Source organism: Neoarius graeffei, chromosome 27 (assembly GCF_027579695.1).
Source record: "Neoarius graeffei isolate fNeoGra1 chromosome 27, fNeoGra1.pri, whole genome shotgun sequence".
In the NCBI taxonomy this organism is placed as follows: domain Eukaryota; kingdom Metazoa; phylum Chordata; class Actinopteri; order Siluriformes; family Ariidae; genus Neoarius; species Neoarius graeffei.
The window spans coordinates 4376429-4398699 of NC_083595.1; the positions used below are offsets into that span (position 1 = coordinate 4376429).

General features: G+C 41.5%; 2 protein-coding genes across 2 annotated transcripts in view; both read left to right on the forward strand.

The window, feature by feature from the left end:
- Positions 1-4500, forward strand: part of ahr1b (aryl hydrocarbon receptor 1b) — a 29284-nt gene extending 24784 nt beyond the window's left edge. Inside the window, exon 11 of the mRNA XM_060911782.1 lies at positions 572-4500. Coding sequence (XP_060767765.1) covers positions 572-703 — 132 coding nt within the window. The 3' untranslated portion in view covers positions 704-4500. The remainder of the gene's footprint in view (positions 1-571) is intronic.
- Positions 4501-16138: 11638 nt separating this feature from the next.
- On the forward strand, positions 16139-21638 carry LOC132874821 (leucine-rich repeat-containing protein 3B). The gene is made up of 2 exons (XM_060911226.1): positions 16139-16221; positions 19797-21638. The coding sequence occupies exons 1-2, from the start codon at positions 16157-16159 to the stop codon at positions 20872-20874; spliced, it is 1143 nt and encodes a 380-aa protein (XP_060767209.1). The 5' UTR covers positions 16139-16156; the 3' UTR covers positions 20875-21638.
- Positions 21639-22271: the final 633 nt, after the last annotated feature.

The window sequence follows — 22271 nt, forward strand, 5'->3', positions numbered from 1 at the left end:
AATATCCATATACATGAGGACAGGGCTGAAGGAGCAGGGCTTCCAAAGCAGCGGGACACGATGGGGCTCCAGTGGGACGCGTCTGTCCTCATTAGACTCAAAATGGTCTCACGTTTCTCGCAACATGATGTTTGTGTGCTCTCTCTTTAAATTATCGGTGTTATTATTGATTACAGGATATGGAAAAAGCGATATTTTGTAGTGATAAATGCGGAATAAGCAGACAGTGTTCAGAGTTGTGTGTGTGTGTGTGTGTGTGTGGAGGTTTTTGTGGTCAGAGCTTTCTGTTAAGAGAATAGAGCTGCCCTGATCAGCCAAGCATAAGCACTATTGACCTACAATCTACTCTCAGCATTATCAAACACACACACACACACACACACACACACACACACACACACACACACACTTCATCAAACACATTGTTGTGGCTCCATTCAAACAGAAATGCTCATTTCACACAATAGCTTTCTTTTGTGAAGTCTATTTTCTAATGCATTTCTGTGTGTGTGTGTGTGTGTGTGTGTGTGTGTGTGTGTGTGTGTGTGTGTGTGTGTGTGCGCGCTCTTAGATGGAAAATGGCTTCATCCTCAATCCCACCATGACCTGCCCGTTCCCTGATGACAACGGTGTGACACCCGTGCCTGGTGACAAGCCCCTCCCACCTGTCACAGATCCTCCAGCCACTGGCTTCTACCTTTAACAGAAGCCTCATGATGGACCAATCAGAACGTTCCCCGGCTAAGTCCCACAGGAGGAAAAGAACCACTAAAAGGAAGCGTTTCTGATATTTCTGTTCATATTTATTCAATTCTAACGGTGAGGATGTGAATCAGTAAGCCCTCGGGGGGGTCGAGTTGTAGAAAATTGTGTTTATGACATTCATCTCGTATTCAGTGAAAGATTTTCACACATCATTTGGTGTTCGAGACGTCAGCGTGTGTGAGCGTGAGACGCAGTGAGAGCTAGACGTGGTTATATACAGCACTTAGATTCCATTAAAAAGGCAGTATTAGGAAATAAATAGAAACATGAATATGCAGATGATTTAATGTATTTATAAGCTGGTTAGTTAGTCTAATTATGATCGTACTGTACTTGATTAACCAGTTTAACCATCTCAGCAGTTCTGTTCAGGGTTGAAATTTAAAATGATCATAATTTGAGGAAAAGGAGTGCACATGAATCATAACCAAGAGAACTAATCAGTGTGAAGGTGTAATTTCAGAAAACACGTATTTATTGAGATGAATGACTCTTTTTTTTCTTTTACAAATACGATAATTATGGTATATCTGGCAATGCTGCTTCTGTTTAAGGACTTAATTTGAAGAAATTCTCTCATTTCTGAAAAGGAAAAGGTCTTTTTCTCGTTGCCTTTTGCTTCAACTTGTTCCTTTAAGTTACACCAGCTAGCTGTGCCTTTTTTTCTTTTTTTTTTTCAAAATATTGGATTTTGTATATTTACGACAAAAATCATTCCCTATTTGTTATGGAAAAGCGTCAACAGTGGTACACTTGTAACACACGTTGCCATGGAACACACCAGCCTAGCCGTGTTCGATAGCATTGTTAGCTTCCTCGTGAGTGAAGGAGTGAATTTTTGCTCCCCCATAAAAAGCATCTTTTTTTTTTCTTGCTTTAGGACCGGTTAAAAGGAAATCAGCTTGAAACAACATTTAAAGGGTTTTGTAAAGTTGCGATGTAAGCAGGCTAGCATCAGACTGGAAAAGCTAGCTAGCTGTGGGCTATCCACTTTCCTTTTTTAGTTTTGCTAACAATGCTAGTTAACGTTTTACATGCTGACAGGAAGCACGAGGCGTCGCTGTGTTTAATTGTGTTTCTTGAACTTGGATCACTCAGTCAGCGCTTTTTCATGTTTTGTTGAAAAAAAAAATTGTGAAGTGTTTCGAAAATCTGGAGAAAAAGCCTTTTTGTATTTCTTTTTTTACTTGAGCTTGCTGATCTGAGATCAAGTGTGTGTTCCTTGTAGTTTTAGGGTTAGCTGTGGTTTGTCCAAGTGACGAACCTGAAAAATGTTGACAAATCAAACAGAAAAATATAATTATCTGGAATTAAACTGTACCAAACTGCATTTATTATTATTATTATTATTTATTATTATTATTATTATTATTACTGGAGTAGGATATATAAGTGAATAAAATATATATATATAATGCTATAAAAATGTATTTCTATATACGATAAATTATTTAAAATGACTTAAAGTACGACCTTCTTAAAAAATGCGTGGTGTTGTGAGAAAGCAGTCACGATGTCATCCTCTTGGAAGAGCCAAATTCTGATGTTTGCCTGTTTTCAAGTCTTTAATTATACGTAATGAATTGTGACCAAAATAAGGTGTTTACTTCTTGTCTCAACGTGTCTCAACTTTCATTAGCATTAGCGCTCTATCCTGTAGCTTAGCGAGCTCCATTCAGCCACCAGTTTCAGAGCCGCGAGGGTAAAAACAGCGACTCCGACTCGCTCACAGTCGTCCTCTCGCTGTTTTAGCTGATGCTGATAGAAATCGTATGTCGTAAAAGCATTCTTTGGTTGTGAGTTGAGATTGCGGTGTTGGAGCACGTAACGTGCCACTTCGTGATTTAAGAAACACGATAACGTTCCCTGAGTGTGAGACGTTTTCTAAAGAGTGCGAGCGCTGATTAAACTCTTGTCTGAACTCCACCAACAGGAGGAGAGCAAATTCACGGGGCAGCGAGAAAACACAGTGATACGATGGTGATCATCGAAACATGCTCATGGACACGAAACTGTTCCTTTGTGTTTGTTTTCATGTTGTTTAATCGCAGGTCTACCGTTGGAGGATCTTCATCGTATAATCTGACACAAGCCCACGTTTTCACACTTGGTTAGAGAATTCACAACAGAGATCATCCGGATCTCGTGAAAAACATCAAGAAGGTTATTTTATTCGAGAGGCCAAACAAATGTTCCAGCAGTTTATCTTCCTTACGAATAGTTTCATCAGTGCGCTGTTATACATTTAAATACTGAACATTTTACTTCTGGAATTTATTTACACACAGTGCATATTTATGATTACATTTGAGATCAAAAGATTGATACTTGGAACAAAATTATATATATAAATGCCATCTTAAGTAACTACTTGAAAACTTTTCTTACGTGAGGTGGCTTCAGCTCTATGACCAATACGATCAACTTTTAAAATAGAAAAGAGTAAAAGCGATGTGAAGTGAAAGGTGTGATGTAAAACGACTTTTTGTTGCTAGCGCACTTACGAAGAGCACTCGTAGCACAGCCAGGAGATTTACTTCCTCAGACTTCTACTGAAAAGCAGAAATGATTGTGATTGGCTACATCAAGGGACCAATGATGATGAAGAAAATGCACATGATGTTGTACAACGCCTACTGATAAAATCTTTATGGAGACTTAGCTTGCTGTGTAGCTAACGTTGAACTAACTTTGCTGCTAGCTAGCATGAATCATGTTTGGTAGTCGAGTGCTTTAAAAGACAATCCAGCAGTCAATCATTCCAAGTCATTCGAAAGTCGTTCTACTGGAAACCATCTCTCCATCACCGCATTAGCTCCGACTCTCTCTGGAGCCAACGTGCAAAACGTTCCCTTTTGAAATGGAACGGTGTGTCGGTTCAGGTTCTTTGGAAATGAAGATAATTAGAAATATAGCATGAAAGATCATCAGATAAAACGTTTATATGCTAGCAAGCTTTATCACTGTGTCGTGGTTAAAGGAGAACTGAAGGCAAATGTTTTTATCAAGATTCTATTTCTTATTTTATTAAATATCGGAATGCATTTTTGATCGCTATTTTGTCGCTGCTATAGCAAGTTATGAGTGTTTGAAATATGCTCTGTAATATATCAGTCCATATGTCAAAGCAATGACCGTAAACAAGATTCGTTGAAACCTGTGCGAGACATCGTAGGACGGTAGTAAAACATACAGCGGAAGTCAAAGTGATCTGCCAGCGTTGTCAAAAGACGCGCGCGCCCTCTTTCGAATGCTGACGTAATCAAGCCAGAAGTTTTGTTTGTTTTGATAGCAATCAGGAAAGTTTGAAAAAAGTAGGCAGTAATCGTCATTTAAACTCGTTTTTGTGCAATATTTCGCTTGGAAAACAGTTTTCAAAATGGCGGCGCTGACACTTGACGTTTCGAAGTCTCGCACAAGTCTCGTGAAGATCGCGCGGATAAGGGACGCCTGCCGTGGACCGAACGAACTAAATTCAACACGGCTAAAAACCGAATAGGCTGATAAGTATAATATTTAATTGCAATTAGTTGCCAATACGAGTCACGATATAAGGTTACTAAAACCGAAAACGTAATTGAATAACACGTTAATTAAGAAATAAAGCAAGTTTAAAAATGACTTCGGTTCCCCTTTAACTCATTTTAGTGTTGTTTTTGACTCTTTTTGAGTTATTTACCAAGTTACTTTTTAATGAAAGTTTGAACAAAACTATCAATCAAACAAAGATCAAATGAAACATAAAATGTGTTAATGAATATTTGTACAAGAATGAGGGTTTTTTTTTTTTTGTAAGTAGTTAACTAGCTGTCTCCTGTGATAGCTCCTTAATGCTACACATTCCAAAAATTCTAAATATGAATTAACTATAAACATTAGAACTGAATCATTTCTGCTAAGAGGTTCGGGTAAGTAAAACTCCCTTGAGCACCGTGAGCACATGACGTAGACTGGTAGAAAGATTTTCAGACTAAATCCTGCACAAATATTCTGTACTGTGAATTATTTTAATGATTTAATGATTTTATGACTGAAAAAAGGGTTGCACATGTTAGGAAAAAAGATAATAATAATAATAACATGGTGCGATAATGTTGAATTTCTCACTGTGTTTAGTGTCGTACATGTTAAGGGATTTTTTTTTTTTTAAGAAATAAAAGTAAAATCATGCCTGAGTTTTACTGAATCAGATGCGAAGGAGGGCCGAGACGTATGCAGTGTTATCCATTTGTCTTTGAGATGTAACCTTCAATCCTGGAATTAAAGGATCCGTGCAGTCACAAGGCCGCGTGTCTCGTGTATTTATTGACGCAGTACATGAAATCATCATTTTACAAATCGCAAATCCAGTTTATCTTAAATCTGGAACTGGTTCAGTACGATGTTGTGTGTGCAGTTCTCATGTGATGTTTGGAATTTATTCAGCGTTCACTTTATGTGACCTGTAATGGTTTTTAAATGTAGTGGTGTGTTTTTTAGGGTAAATACTTGTTTGCTAAACCTAGCCAGCTTACTGTCTAGATCAGGGGTGGGCAAACTTTTTGGCTCAGGGGCCACATTGACTTTTGAAATTTGCCAGGCGGGCCGGGCCAACACCAAATTCATACATATCGAACATAAACCGGAAAAGCGTTAGTGTTATTGTAAGGCCTTCACTGACAGAGACCCAAATGCAGATCAGATTGACATTTATTTTAGTTCTCAGTCAACAAAGGCAGAGCAGAAAAATCCTTGCAGTTCAATAGATTGGCACTGGATCCATCCAGAAAAGTAACACACACACACACACGTGATAGTAAGAAAAGTAGCACACTTAATTCTTAAATTACATATTTGAGCTGCCAGGATGAGTAGGATGCCAGTGTATTTGTATACTTGTATCATTTTATACATACAACTAAATTGCATATCATTAAATTGAACTAAATTACATAGCAGTACATATCATTCTTGTACATTTCACTGAACTTGTAGATTTACACCTGAGTGTTTTTTTTTTTAACCATCCACTTCCAGCCTGCCAGTACAACCAACCACCATTAGTAGGAGAGGCACCACACCATTCCAACATGTTTGCAGTTCAACAGTTTGGGTACCACACCATGCCAACATGTTTGCAGTTCAGTGGTTTGGCACTGGATCCATCCAGCCCACAAAATCAAACAAAACAGCTCAAGAAAGCAAAAAACTCCAAACTGGTTTTCAGGTTCAAAGTCACTCACTGAAATATTTCCAGTCCTCAAAAAATCAAAACACAGGTTCCAAACAGGTTTTCATATTCCAAAAGGCCACTCATAGATCAGAATAACCTCCACAGGCAAAAGTCCAGGAACAGATATAAGCAGAAGCAAGGTCAGCTGCTCATAATACACCTATAATAGCAGACAGGGACATAAATGAGGGGCGGAGCCAACACCCAAAAGCACATGGTACTTAAAAACAAACACCAGCACTACAGCAGCCACCCACGACAACCAAAATTACTAAGAGTTATACTTTTTATATTATTATGTCTGTAAACATGTGACTACCATCTTATTACACTCCAACATAGTTTTAAAAAGAGAAAGTGTTAATACTCACATTCACTCCGCAACCGCTGAGCTGTATTCGTCCGTGCTTGCGCTGACTGGTTGTTAGCATAATTAGCATGCTTGGAGGAAAAGTGCCGTTTGATGTTATATTCCTTTAAACCTGCAACGGTTTCTTTGCAAATAAGACATACAGCCTTTGATCGGACTTCAGCAAAAAAATATTTAGTTGTCCATTCTTTATTGAACACCCTGCACTCACTGTCCACTTTTCTTTTTTTAGGACCACTCACTGTAAAGTTTTATCCTGTGTTCTCGAGATCATCAGTGGCACGGGCGCCAGAATGACTTCCATGGCACTCGCTGCACCACTCTGCCAATGTAATCTCGCGTGAATACGACTAACTGGAAAGACGGATCTCTAGAACACCTGTCTACGTGATAACACTGACGCTTATAGTTTATAGATCTGCTCAATCGCATTTATATGATTGTCTTCCGCGGGCCGGATTAAAAATGCCAACGGGCCGGATGTGGCCCGCGGGCCGTAGTTTGCCCACGTCTGATCTAGATAATGGTCAATGGAGGTGGTTAGCTAAACGCAAACAGCTAGCTAGCACATTACGCCATGAATAAATATCGCTAGCTTGTTAGTGTAACAGTGAGACGTTGTTATTGGAGTCACTAAACATAAAGAGCTAGTTGGCTTGATAGCTAACTACTGACCGTAGAAAATAATTTTTAAAAATACCAGGATGTTTGAGGATAGTGGAGTGTTTTAAGTTTTCGAAAGGCGTTCCGGTGAAGAAAAACTGAAGAGGATGTGGACTTTAATGTTTATTTTTAAAGAGAGTGTAAAATATTTAAAAAGGCTGTGTTACAGCAGAAGTCATCACTATAGTAGCCAAATGGTACTTTTTGTTTTAGCTCCACCCCTCTTTGGAATCAACATTTGGCCCCGCCCCTTGTAGTGTTACAGTGATTCAGTATGAGTACACTCTCGAGGTGTGTGTGTGTGTGTGTGTGCGCGCGCACTCAGGCAGTGAAACTAGAGATTTGTAAAAGCAACGTGTCGTGTGAACTGAGATTGTGTTAACATTAACATAATGATAATTAATTTTCATAATCAGTTACGAATCATATTTCAGAAAATTATATCACAACGACAGCTGCAGGATTTATTAAAGATTTCTGATTCATTATAGTATTATAAATAAATAATTACATCATTATTAATTACAATTAATGCTTTCATACTCTTGCACCATAATTAGATTTTATCCTTTGTGTGTGTGTGTGTGTGTGTGTGTGTGTGAGAGAGAGATGGACAGGGTGTGAGAGGAGAGGGTCAGTAGGCAGTGGCCTCCTGGAGAGACTCGTCTACACTCTCAAACATGAGAGAGAGAGAGGTTTAATTTGTTCTTGGTTTTCCTTTTTAACTCTCTCTCTCTCAGTGAGGAATCTGAGTGGCTTCATCAATCGGATAACTTTATAAAGTACTTGTGTTTTCGTCGTTCTCTATCGGCACTTGACGTCCTGCGCTCTCAGGAAAATACCTAGTTCTCTCTCTCGCTCTGTTCCTCACCCCATCCACCAGTCTGTCAAAACACATTACTTCTGCTGTGATTCTCTCTCTCTCTCTCTCTCTCTCTCTCTCTCTCTCCCTCCCCGTCTCTCTCCTCACTATCTCCATCTTTCACATTTAACATGCCAGAAGGATGATGATGTATAGATGATGCCAGAAAATTAAAAGTATGGTTTTCTCTTTTAAGGACAGAGAGAGGGGATGAGAGGTGGACAGGGTGAGAGAATAGATGGAGGGATGAGAGAGAGATGGATGAGAGAGAGATGGAGGGATGAGGGAGAGATGGAGGGATGAGTGAGAGATGGAGGGGTGAGACAGAGATGGAGGAATGAGAAGGAGAGATGGATGGATGAGAGAGAAATGGTGGGATGAGAAAGATGGAGGGATGAGGGAGAGAGAAATAGAGGGGAGAGAGAGATGGATGACAGATGGATGAATGAGAGAGATGGAGGGATGAGAAAGAGAAATGGGGATGAGGAACATGGAGGGATGAGGGAGGGCTGAGAGATATGGGGGATGAGAAAGAGATGGAGGGGTGAGACAGAGATGGAGGAATGAGAAGGAGAGATGGATGGATGAGAAAGATAGTTGGAGGGATGAGAGAGGGGGTGGGATGAGAGAGAAATGGTGGGATGAGAAAGATGGAGGGATGAGGGAGAGAGAAATAGAGGTGAGAGAGATGGATGAATGAGAGAGATGGAGGGATGAGAAAATGAAATGGGGATGAGGAACATGGAGGGATGAGGGAGGGAGAGAGAGATGGAGGGGAGAACAAGATGGATGAAAGAGTGATGGAGAGATGAGAGAGAGCTGGAGGAGAGAGAAATACAGAGGGGGAGAGATGGAGGGATGAAAGAGAGAGAGGGATGGATGGAGGGATGAGAGATGGAGGGATGAGAAGGAGAGATGAAAGGATGAAAGAGAGAATGATGGAGGGGAGAGAGAATGATGGAGGGAGAGAGAGTGATGGAGGGATGAGAGGGAGGGATGAGAGATGGAGGGGAGAGAGAGTTGGAGGGATGTGATAGATGGATGAAAGAGAGATGGAGGGAGAGAGATATGGAGGGATGAGAGTGATGGAGGGAGAGAGATGGAGGGATGAGAGGGAGAGATAGAGGGATGAGAGAGAGATGGAGGGGAGAGAGAGTTGGAGGGATGAGATAGATGGATGAAAGAGAGATATGGAGAGATGAGTGATGGAGGGAGAGAGAATGATGGAGAGATGAGTGATGGAGGGATGAGAGAGTGATGGAGGGATGAGAGTGAGTGATGGAGGGGAGAGAGAAAGAGATGGACAGGAGAGAGAGTGATGAGAGATGAGTGATGGAGGGATGAGAGAGTGATGGAGGGATGAGAGTGAGTGATGGAGGGGAGAGAGAAAGAGATGGACAGGAGAGAGTGATGGAGGGGAGAGAGAGAAATGGAGGGATGAGAGTGATGGAGGGATGAGAGAGAGAAATGGAGGGATGAGAGAGAGTGATAGAGGGATGAGAGTGATTGAGGGGAGCGTGTGAGTGATGGAGGGGAGAGAGAAAGAGATGGATGAGAGAGAGAGTGATGGAGGGGAGAAAGAGAGTGATGGAGGGGAGAGAGAGAGTGATGGAGGGGAGAGAGAAAGAGATGGATGGGAGAGAGAGTGATGAGGGGAGAAAGAGAGTGATGGGGGAGAGAGAAATGGAGGGATGAGAGAGAGATGGAGGGGAGAGAGAAATGAAGGGATGAGAGAGTGATGGAGGGGAGAGAGTGATGGAGGGGAGAGAGAGATGGAGGGGAGAGAGAGAGTGATGGAGGTGTGAATAATGGACTGAACAGTTGAAGGTCATTGAGTACAGGTTTTTTAAGAATCAGTAATCGCCATGACAACATCTCCATGGAGGAGGGCTGTGATTGGCTGAGCGTGACTTACTGTACTTTACTCTGTGTGTGTGTGTGTGTGTGTGTGTGTGTGTGTGTGTGTGTGTGTGTGTGTGTGTGTGTGTGTGAATCACTGTTGTTTCCAAACACTGTTACTAGAAAGCTGTGTGTGTGTAAACTGAGGGACGCGTCACAACGGATTTGCTCAAAATGACACACACACACTGAGCTGAACTGTGTTAGTGACCACACCCCTGCACTCACTGTTTTCTCTCTCTTCTCTTCCTTCTCCATCTACTGTAGCCTCTTATCATTTTCTCTCATCTCTTTTTTCTTCGTCTTCTCTCTCTCTCTCTCTCTCTTTCTTTCTCCATATATCTGTTCTTCCATCACCACGACTCATCTCTAACATGTCTTCTTTCTTTTCCTCCTTCCTTCTCTCAGCATCACCTTTTTTCTTTCTCTCTATCTTTCCTCCTTCTCACTGTTTTAATCACTCTCTCTCTCTCTCTCTCTCCTCTCTCCCCGTGTGTGTGTGTGTGTGTGTGTGTGTGTGTGTGTGTGTGTGTGTGTGTGTGTGTGTGTGTGTGAGAAGACACTCTCAAGAATGGGCAGATATAACACCTCTGTGAAATAACAGCTGGATGCTAGGAGGAACAGAGGATAGAAAGGGAGGAGTGGTGGCTCGTGTGTGTGTGTGTGTGTGTGTGTGTGTGTGAGAGAGAGAGAGACTTGAGGCAGTGTTCAGGCACATCATTAATGTCATCAGCAATTAATCACTGTTAATGATAGAGTTACACTAATTGGACAGTAATAAACCTCATGTGCACTTAGACACACACACACACACTGTCAAGGAGCTGAAAGTGACCAATGAAAGAAAGAAATAGAGGAAAAAAGAATGAAACAGCTGAAAGAAATTGAATTCATTCCCTGTTCACTATGTAGTGCACTACTTAGGGTGTAGCCATTGTGTATAGCAGTGTGTACACGGTCAGGAACAGGGGTACAGTAGGAGTCCATCTCTGTTTCTCGAGGTACCATCTGCACTACTGTACCCTCTAGGGCTCATTATTGGACTTCAAGGTAACTACTGTAACTTTTTAGGGCCAAAAATGTACATATATGTTCCCAAGCAGTACAAAAAAGGTACAAATAAATACCTTAGGAGGTTCTGTCCCAGTGACGAGCTGTTGTACCCCTCAAGTTACAATAATGTACTTTATTTTCTGCAAGTATAGTGAATAGTGTGTAGTGAATAGTGTGTAGTGAAACGTGATTAGTGTGTGGTGTATAGTGTGTGGTGTATAGTGTGTGTAGTGTATAGTGTGTAGTGAAAAGTGATTAGTGTGTGGTGTATAGTGTGTGGTGTATAGTGTGTGTAGTGTATAGTGTGTAATGAATAGTGTGTGGTGTATAGTGAATAGCATGTGGTGTGTAGTGAATAGTGTATAGTGTGTGGTGTATAGTGTGTGTAGTGTATAGTGTGTAATGAATAGTGTGTGGTGTATAGTGTGTGGTGTATAGTGTGTAGTGAAAAGTGATTAGTGTGTGGTGTATAGTGTGTGGTGTATAGTGTGTGTGGTGTATAGTGAATAGCATGTGGTGTGTAGTGAATAGTGTATAGTGTGTGGTGTATAGTGTGTGTAGTGTATAGTGTGTAATGAATAGTGTGTGGTGTATAGTGTGTGGTGTATAGTGTGTAGTGAAAAGTGATTAGTGTGTGGTGTATAGTGTGTGGTGTATAGTGTGTGTGGTGTATAGTGAATAGCATGTGGTGTGTAGTGAATAGTGTATAGTGTGTGGTGTATAGTGTGTGTAGTGTATAGTGTGTAATGAATAGTGTGTGGTGTATAGTGTGTGGTGTATAGTGTGTGTAGTGTATAGTGTGTAGTGAAAAGTGATTAGTGTGTGGTGTATAGTGTGTGGTGTATAGTGTGTGTGGTGTATAGTGAATAGCATGTGGTGTGTAGTGAATAGTGTATAGTGTGTGGTGTATAGTGTGTGGTGTATAGTGTGTGGTGTATAGTGTGTGGTGTATAGTGTGTGTAGTGTATAGTGTGTAGTGAAAAGTGATTAGTGTGTGGTGTATAGTGTGTGGTGTATAGTGAATAGCATGTGGTGTGTAGTGAATAGTGTGTGGTGTATAGTGTGTGTAGTGTATAGTGTGTAATGATTAGTGTGTGGTGTATAGTGTGTGGTGTGTAGTGAAAAGTGATTAGTGTGTGGTGTATAGTGTGTGGTGTATAGTGTGTGTGGTGTATAGTGAATAGCATGTGGTGTGTAGTGAATAGTGTATAGTGTGTGGTGTATTCTGTGTCGTGTATAGTATATAGCACGGGTCCCCAAACTTTTTCCTGTGAGGGCCAAATAACTTTTCCCTTCTCTGACGGCGGGCCGGGGCCAGTTTGTAACAAAAAGTGTGACGATCGCAGAGGTGTCTAAACGTAAACATTTATTGTTTTCCAGAAAGCCACACATAACCAAAAATTAACCCTTTCTGGGATCTTGACAGGAAAAAAAATCAGAAAATAAATAATAACATTATTAATGAAATAAATAACACTATTTATGAAATAAATAATAACCAAATAACCCTTTTCAAGTTTTTCACAGAAAAAAAGACCATGGAACATTAACTTTCTTGTAGACACAACTGTTTGCAGCTCTCTCTCATCAACTTCACTCTGAAAACCAGAAAGCAAGCAGGCTATGAAACCGAACTGATACCAACACCTACCAACACAATACATTTCACTACCAGTATGGTTGTAGATCGGATTTTATCTCAGTAGATTTCATTATGATTATATTTGTTTGTACTCAGAATGGCTCGTTCAAGTCAGAAAAGTAAGCTTACCTATATATGTTCATCAGTGTGAACTGTGGGCCTGCATCTGGCTGGTGAGAAGTTCAATGTCAGGTTCCATTTTAGTCACAGCAAGTCTCAAACACTGATGGAGATGTTCATCTGTCAATCTTGATCTCATCGGAGTTTTCAGGTGGTTCATGCGTGAAAAGGTTTGCTCACAGATATACGTGCTGCCAAAAACTGTGGACATCTTCATTGCGTTGGGTACGTGTTGTTTGGGAGGGCGGCATAGAAGTCAATGAGACTGTTGGGCTTGAATGAATCTTTCAGGGCATCACAGTTCTGTAACTCGGCCAACTGAAACTGATAAGAAGGCTGGGCTTCATCAATGTCGGAAACAAAGGGGTTCTGGAAAAGGCGGATATCTTTTGCATTAACATGTAGTTCAGGGAATCGCACACCGAACTCCGCCTTCAGCATTTCCAGTGCTTCCACACACTTTTCAGCTGGGAACGGGACCTCTGGGTTCTCTGCAGAGAGGTTTTGGGTAGCAGGAAGATGGATGAAGTTGTTTTTCACTTGATCCAAAAGCAGCGCTAGTTTCACCTCAATTGCTTTTATGTGGGAATACATGTCGCAGATTAGTTTCCCTTGGCCTTGTAGCTGCAAGTTAAGGCTGTTCAGTATTTCTGTAATGTCTGTTAAAAATGCTAGGTGCCATTTCCATTCTGGGTCGATCAGCTCGGGGACCGTTTTGTCTTTTGAATGAAGAAATGCGTTTATCTCAGGTAGCAGCTCGTAAAAACGCCTCAAAACTCTGCCGCGGCTCAACCATCTGACCTCTGTGTAGTAAAGCACATCGCCATGCGCAGACTCCAGTTCAGACAGGAATTGTTGGAACTGCCTGTGTTTAAGTCCCTTTGCCCTGATGAAGTTTATGCATCAACCTTCATGACAGAATCCCACTTCAACACTTTGCAGCACAGTGCTTGCTGGTGAATTAGGCAGTGGACTTGTAGCGGGGCGGTAAGACCCCGTTCTTCCATCTCCCGGTTCACGAGCCCGATCAGACCCCGAGACGCGCCCACCATACTAGGAGCTCCGTCAGTCGTGATGCTAACAAGCTTTGACCAGTCCAGGTTCAAGTCTTCCATGGTTTGGCATACTTTGCCAAAAATATCCTCCCCCGTCGTAGTCCCTTCGAGACTTTGGAGGGCTGCCAGATCCTCGCACATTTCAAAGTTTGCGCTAACGCCACGAATAAAAATTAGCAGCTGCGCTGTGTCGTGCACATCCGTGCTCTCATCCAGTGCTAATGAAAAAAAGTCATATTCTTTCGTCTTCTGCTGCAGCTGGGCATATACATTACCCCCGAGTTCTTCAATGCGTCTTGTGATTGCATTAAAGACATATTTCTTCTCGGGACACACCTCCTCCACAACAGCATTCAAACATCTCATCTCATTATCTCTAGCCGCTTTATCCTTCTACAGGGTCGCAGGCAAGCTGGAGCCTATCCCATTCACACCTACGGTCAATTTAGAGTCACCAGTTAACCTAACCTGCATGTCTTTGGACTGTGGAGGAAACCAGAGCACCCGGAGGAAACCCACGCGGACAACATGCAAACTCCGCACAGAAAGGCCCTCGCCGGCCACAGGGCTCGAACCCAGACCTTCTTGCTGTGAGGCGACAGCGCTAACCACTACACCACCGCGCCGCAACAGCATTCAAACATTTCTTGACAAATTCTCCATCAGTGAAAGGTTTACCGCTGCTAGCTATCAGTTGAGCAACCCGAAAGCTCGCTCGAACAGACGACTGGTTCAGCTGAGCTTGGCGTACAAATGTATTCTGCTGAGCTAACAGTATAGGTTTTAGCTTTGAGAGTTTGTCTGCTCGCATTTGGCCTTGCAAGCTATCATACTTGTCTTTGTGACGGGATTCATAGTGTCGGCGCAGATTGTATTCTTTGAATACAGCCACTGTCTCTTGACAGATGAGACAAACAGCCTTTTCTTTGCATTGAACAAAAAAAAATAATCGTTTGTCCACTGCAGGTTAAATACCCTGCATTCTGAATCTATTTTTCTCTTACCTAATCTTTTCGCCATTATTCTGTGTTATTTGACCGTGGTGTGTCCAGGATTTTTTTTTTTTTGATGGAGGGGTTTCAGATATGGCACAGACTGCAGAAGGGTGGAATAGAATGTTACGTTCTATGCATGTACAAGTCGCGATCACGTGGCCAGACTGAAAAAAAAAATCATAATGCATCTCTAGTATTGTTCAGGGGGCCGGGCAAAATGTGGAGGCGGGCCGTATCCGGCCTGCGGGCCGTAGTTTGGGGGCCACTGTAGCGGTGTGTAGTGTATAGTGGTGTCTGAATTCTGGCTGGACCCAAGACCCAGTGAATTAAGCACTCTTCCCTCGTGGTGTAAGTTGAAGGTTCCGGTCCATCCTGGAGGAATGAAAGGTGTTGTTCTGGATGTGGCTCAGTGCAGCAGCTCTGTGTTTAACACTGTTTTTACTCAATCATGATTAAAGTGAACTTTCATTTTTCATTCACATTTTAATTCTGTTTCTACTGAATATTTCATTCTGTTTGCAATGTTGTGTTTATTTTTAAGATTTTGAAAATACAATATCATTAACTAATGTATTCTATCATTGTAATGTAAGTCTTGAAGGGGAAAAAAAACGAGGACAATTATGGTATAAAATGTTGTGACGCAGGTTTAGAGTTATCTTTGTCTCCTCCTGCTGGTCAGGTAATGAACTGCACAGTGCAGATCTAAAAAACAACCCTGTATTCATCAGTCAAACTCATAGATAGATAGATAGATAGATAGATAGATAGATAGATCACAATGCGCTTATAACTCCTCATCATCAACTAAAAACTTCAAAAATTATATTTTATAACTTGCAATGTCAAAGTAAATCCTACAAATACTGCATTTATTTACGGAGAATATTACTAATAATTAAACTTTTGATATAGTCTATTTTTAAATTACATTAATTACGAGCTACTTTTAAATACTCCATTTATTTACGGACAATATTATTAATAACTAAAAGCTTTCTATTTTCATTTGTCACTGCTGTTTCTAGGTGGTGTAGTGGTCAGCACTGTCGCCTCACAGCAAGAAGGTCCGGGTTCGAGCCCCGTGGCCGGCGAGGGCCTTTCTGTGCGGAGTTTGCATGTTCTCCCCATGTATGCGTGGGTTTCCTCCGGGTGCTCCGGTTTCCCCCACAGTCCAAAGACATGCAGGTTAGGTTAACTGGTGACTCTAAATTGAGCGTAGGTGTGAATGTGAGTGTGAATGGTTGTCTGTGTCTATGTGTCAGCCCTGTGATGACCTGGAGACGTGTCCAGGGTGTGTCCAGATCATCTCCAGCTCGCCTGCACAGGAGAAGCGGTTACGGATGATGGCTGGATGGAGTTTTAGTTGCATCACGTGCTCAGGTGTGCCGCAGGTGAGACGCGTTCACGAGCCGAAGCGGCGCTTTTCATCTCCATTCATCAATCCAGGTCATGGTGATTGGATCAGGACTGTGTCTGGGCTCCGCCCACTGAATGGGGGGGAGGGGGTCCAGGCAGAGATGCGACGGCGGAAGAGAGCGCGCGGTGTCTGCGGCGTCCGAGAGCATCCCGGAGAGAGCGCGAGGTAAGCAACCTAAACTCCCACTTCCGGTTAGCTGAGGTGATGAGGAGAGAGAGATAAATGTCGGGTTTAATTTGGGAGGAAGTGAGAGAGAGGAGTGAGTGTGTGACTGACACAGTGAGCTCCACTCGACTCTTCTACATTATTTATCAGAGCTGGGATCTGACGTCACAATAAAATAATCACTAAGTTATTATTATTATTATTATTATTATTATTATTATTATTAAGAATGCCAACAAACACTGTAAAACGCTACAAGTTGCAAAAATTAATTTAAAAAACACCTTTTGATGTTTAAGTGTTTTAAAGCCTTTTTTGTTTGTTTGTTTGTTTGTTTTATTTTAAGAGGAATTGACCCTGGAAGTGTGTGGTGTTTTATATATACAGTATATATATATATATATATATATATATATATATATTTTTTTTTTTTTTTTTTTTTTTTAAATGTTTAAATCCGCATCAAAGTGCATTAAAGAAACAAAAATTAAACATCCATGATGTCCTGTTCATACTTGAGCTCTGTGTGTAAAAGTCAGTAGAAGCGTGTAGCTTTCAGATTAGCATGATGTGCTAAATCTGTCCCCCACAGTGGCGTCTCATCAGTCAGTGTTGTGGATCTGTTCAGTGGAAATTTCTCATCTCATCTCATTATCTGTAGCCGCTTTATCCTTCTACAGGGTCGCAGGCAAGCTGGATCCTATCCCAGCTGACTACGGGCGAAAGGCGGGGTACACCCTGGACAAGTCGCCAGGTCATCACAGGGCTGACACATAGACACAGACAACCATTCACACTCACATTCACACCTACACTCAATTTAGAGTCACCAGTTAACCTAACCTGCATGTCTTTGGACTGTGGGGGAAACCGGAGCACCCGGAGGAAACCCACGCATACATGGGGAGAACATGCAAACTCCACACAGAAAGGCCCTCGCCGGCCCCAGGGCTCGAACCCAGGACCTTCTTGCTGTGAGGCGACAGCGCTAACCACTACACCACCGTGCCGCCCACTCAGTGGAAATTTATGGTTGTTATTTGTCTTTTTTTTTTCCTTTAACCCCTTAAACACTTTGCGCTATGAAGTTTCAGATGAATCTGTAATGTGATGGCGGATAACACGAGCAAAAACAAGTGGTCACGCAGTGAAAAGGAGCGGTCTGAGTACCGGGCCCTGAGGGACGCCTTGACTTAACGCAGAATGAAAATGTTTTGTTGGTGTTTTCAGTATCTTACATTTAGCTAACAGTAATAAAAACGTATATCCTCCAGTTTAGCATGTCGCACTCTGTGAAATGTGTGTCTCGTCTGTCGGCTCGGTGGAGCTGTTCAGATCTCAGACAGATTTGCTGGCTCTGTGTGACACACTGTTTCTCATAAACGTGGACAAAAGGACAAATTTACAGAGAGGAAAACAGTCACAGTGGAAACTGTGAAGTTTGATGTCACTCCCTGAACAGCAGACTCGAGCAGGGGGTGTGGCCTAAAATCGGAAGGCGGAGCTTGTACATTGGAAGTGATTTGCATGACATGAGATCTGAAAATGGTGTTAATTATGTGCTCTGAAATAAATGTGTGATGTTGTAGACAGTTTGGTGAGATTTTGATTTTTTTTGGCTGTATTTTCGCTTTAAAAATATATATTTTTTAATTTATGCGTTGAGACCATGAGCTACCTTATCTTAATCTCTCTCTCTTTGTCTGTCTATCATCACTCCAGGCGCTACCTAAAATATTAACGAACTTGAGCTCTGGCTTTTTTTTTTTTTGCTCAACCAACAGCTGCCCCTGGACAATAACATCTCTCCTCGTGTGGCCCCCCCACACATACACACGGGTACACATTGTACTGTCTGTAATCCGGTATACCACACGACGTTTAACTCTTTCTCCAGCTCACTGTACTGTTCTGTCTTTTTACATCCAAATGCTGTTCATTGTACAGAACATTATTAATATTAATAAACATGAACTGAGGCGGCACGGTGGTGTAGTGGTTAGCGCTGTCGCCTCACAGCAAGAAGGTCCGGGTTCGAGCCCCGGGGCCGGCGAGGGCCTTTCTGTGCGGAGTTTGCATGTTCTCCCCGTGTCCGTGTGGGTTTCCTCCGGGTGCTCCGGTTTCCCCCACAGTCCAAAGACATGCAGGTTAGGTTAACTGGTGACTCTAAATTGAGCGTAGGTGTGAATGTGAGTGTGAATGGTTGTCTGTGTCTATGTGTCAGCCCTGTGATGACCTGGCGACTTGTCCAGGGTGTGCCCCGCCTTTCGCCCGTAGTCAGCTGGGATAGGCTCCAGCTTGCCTGCGACCCTGTAGAAGGATAAAGCGGCTAGAGATAATGAGATGAGATGAATATGAATATGAATAAATTTATTTATTTCGAACATGTATAAAAATGTATGTAATTATTTGTACATACAAAAGAAAGAAAATGAAAAAAGTGACAAAAAAAGAATAAATAAAATAACAAAGAGCTAATACATTACAATACACCGCACATTGTTCGAAAAAGGAGTGGGAAGAAGTACAATACTTTTTTTTTAATTTCCCACCCCTTTTTAACTACCCCGAAATCCAAACTACATTAATACACCTATAAAAATATATACCATATATACACTTCATGATTATCCATATAAATTTATAATTACAAAAATAAATATATACTACATACCATATCCATATACATATATACACATATACATACATACATACATATACACACATATATATATATATATATATATATATATATATATATACACACATACATACATATATATATAATATATATATATATATATATATATATATATATATATACATACACATACATACACACATATATACATATATATACATACACATATACATACATATATATATACATACATACACACATATACATACAAACACATACACTTCATAAATATCTATATAAATATATAATTACAAAAAAATATCTACTACATACTTATCCCAGTAAATATGAAGATATCTATCCCCATAAATAATTATATACCATATACTAAGCTAGTTCTAATATAACAATCAACCCTATTCTATTTATCCCTCATCATCCTCCATTAACATACTTCCTCTTCTATATACTTGTTTAAAAATATTTTTTGTACCTTTTTTTAAACAGATTTATATTTGCACTTTGTTTTATTTCTGTCTCCAGTCTGTTCCATAAAGTCACCCCACAGCTCGATACGCACATGCTTTTCATATTTGTTCGAACTTTTGGTTTTTTAAAAATTAGGTCTCCCCTTAGATTATATCCCCCCTCTCTCTCACTAAACATTCCTTGTATATTTTTCGGCAATAGATTATTTCTTGCTTTGTAATTATTTGTGCTGTTCTGAATTTGACCAGATCCATAAATTTCAACATGTGTGATTTTATGAATAGTGGGTTTGTGTGATCTCTGTATCCTGTTTTGTTTATTGTCTTTATTGCTCTTTTCTGTATTGTACATATCGGCGAGGTACAATGTATTTGTACATAATGATATTGTACATATCATTAAGACATTAAATATGTGTGTGTGTGTGTGTGTGTGTGTGTTTTAGCAGGATGTCTGTGCTGCTGTTGTTGTTGGTGTTGACACTGATGTCACAGTCCACATCCTCTAACATCACTGTCACCTGCCCCACACGCTGCACATGCCACCTGGAGTTCAAATTCACCTCCTGTGCCAATGCTAATCTCACCGATCTGCCCTCCATCATCCCTCCTTACATGGAACACCTCGATCTGTCGTTCAATCACTTGGTCTTCATCAGGAACCAGGCTTTTCAGGATGTCCGCCGTCTCCACACGCTGCTCCTGAATGACAACAGGATCAGCAACTTGAGTGATGGCGCCTTCAAGCCTCTCGAGTTCCTCCTGAGACTGGACCTGAGCCGCAATCGTATTTCCGTCCTCTCAGTAGGGTTCTCCTTGGGTTTGATTTCTCTGCGAGAGCTCTCTTTGGGGGAGAACCAGCTCTCGAACCTAAATGAACACGATTTCTCACACCTCGATGCCATCTGGAAGCTTGACCTGTGCCACAACTCCATCAGCCACATCCACGTGAAGGCGTTTAGCTCTCTTCGCACTTTACGCCGTATGTACTTGGATCACAATAAGATCAGCACTCTTAAAAAAAGGGTTTTCTCCATGACGAGGAACCTGGAGGAGCTTGGGCTGAGCAATAACAAGCTTCACCACCTCGAAGTCGGCATCTTTTCTCCTCTAATGAATCTCGCCTTGCTTAATTTAACCTATAATAATCTAACACAGGTGGAATTTAAGGCGTTCCTCAGCCTGGACACGCGCAGCACACATATTCACCTCTACAGGAACCCTTGGACCTGCGATTGCGATTTGCAGCGGGTTTTTCGGAAAGTTCACAGTGTCCACAGACTGCAGCTGGACGACTACAGCAACCTGAGCTGCTATCTGCCCGAGGAGCTGCGTGGTTACCTGCTGCAGGATGTCGACAACGAGCTGTGCTTCGCTGAAACGGTCACCGTACTCATCATCACCATCACCGTGATGATCACTGTCATAGCGGCCATCATCATGGCTGAGAAAAAGAAGAAGAAAACAAATAAAGGGAAGCACTGGACGGAGGCCAGCGAGATCTCGTGTGAATCACAGAACTGAGAAGGAACACGCAGGACTGGGAGTTTTCACATTTTACATCAACAAATACTGCAAACTCTGGCTATAAATATTAACATGAAAAAATGTACGTCAGTGCAGGACAGATCTGCAAAAACCTCTTTCTGCTGCATTAACATTTGAAATGTTTACTTTAATTTCTTAAATATACTTTTATTAATTCCCAAAGGTGAAACCAAGTTCGCATTTCCCAAACAGCTTCCCTGGCACATTTGAGTCATTTGGGCAGTTTGAATCTTTTCTTGCTAACTAGCTTGCTTTCTTGCTTCAAGTGTAAATTGAATAAAGTGAGATCAGCTGCCATGGACAGATGGAGGAGTTGGAGCAATAAAACCTTAGCAAAAACATTTAGCAAATAAAATGTTTTTTGTTTTGTTTTATATGTTAGGCTTCAAATGGAAACTGCATCAGCCCACAGTGGCTTTTTGGGAAGTTTCTGGTCCTGAAGTCTGCAGTGCAGTCGACGCTGATTCTCAGAGTGGTGATGGGATTTAACCGAGCTGAGAGGAGTTAGGGGAGAAATTTGTTGCGTTAATATGAACTGGTTAAACACCAAACCTCAAAGCAACGCTGGCAAAAATATAATTCTATAATTTTTTTTTTTTTGCATATTTCAGTTCTTGGACAGCAATAAAACCCTAGAAATGTTCAGTTCCCATTCAGGATCAGTTGGGAATGCTGTAGTCCCTCATATCTAACTGACTCAGGCCTACCTTACATTCTGCATGAAATATTTCTTAAAAAAATATATTCATATAATTATATGAAATGAGATTAAATTTATAATGCATATTATAATAAAGTTGTGATGTTTGTCGTGAAATGAGATGAGATTTGTTTGCTTATTGACCTATTTATCTGTGTGTAATCTGTTATAAATAATAAGTGGGTGGCACGGTGGTGTAGTGGTTAGCTCTGTCGCCTCACAGCAAGAAGGTTCTAGGTTCAAGCCCAGTGGCTGATGGGGGGCCTTTCTGTGTGGAGTTTGCATGTTCTCCCCGTGTCTTCGTGGGTTTCCTCCGGGTGCTCCGGTTTCTCCCACAGTCCAAAGACGTGCAGGTTAGGTTAACTGGGGGCGGCCTTGGGCTGAAGTGCCCTTGAGCAAGAGCCCGAACCCCCAATTGCTCCCTGGGTGCTGTAGCAGAGGAAGAATTTCACTGTGCTTGAGTGTGCATGTGACAAATAAAGGCTTCTTCGAAAGTGTATTGTTATCGTAAATAAATATTTTTAAGATGTTTCAACTCTGTAGTTCATTCATTCTTCTTCCTGTTCAGGCATTTCCGGTGTACTTGCCAAAAATTCAAAGTTCACCTGTGTGCATGCTACTCAACCAATCAACTATCATGTGGGCGGGGCTTCAAACGGGAACAAACACAATC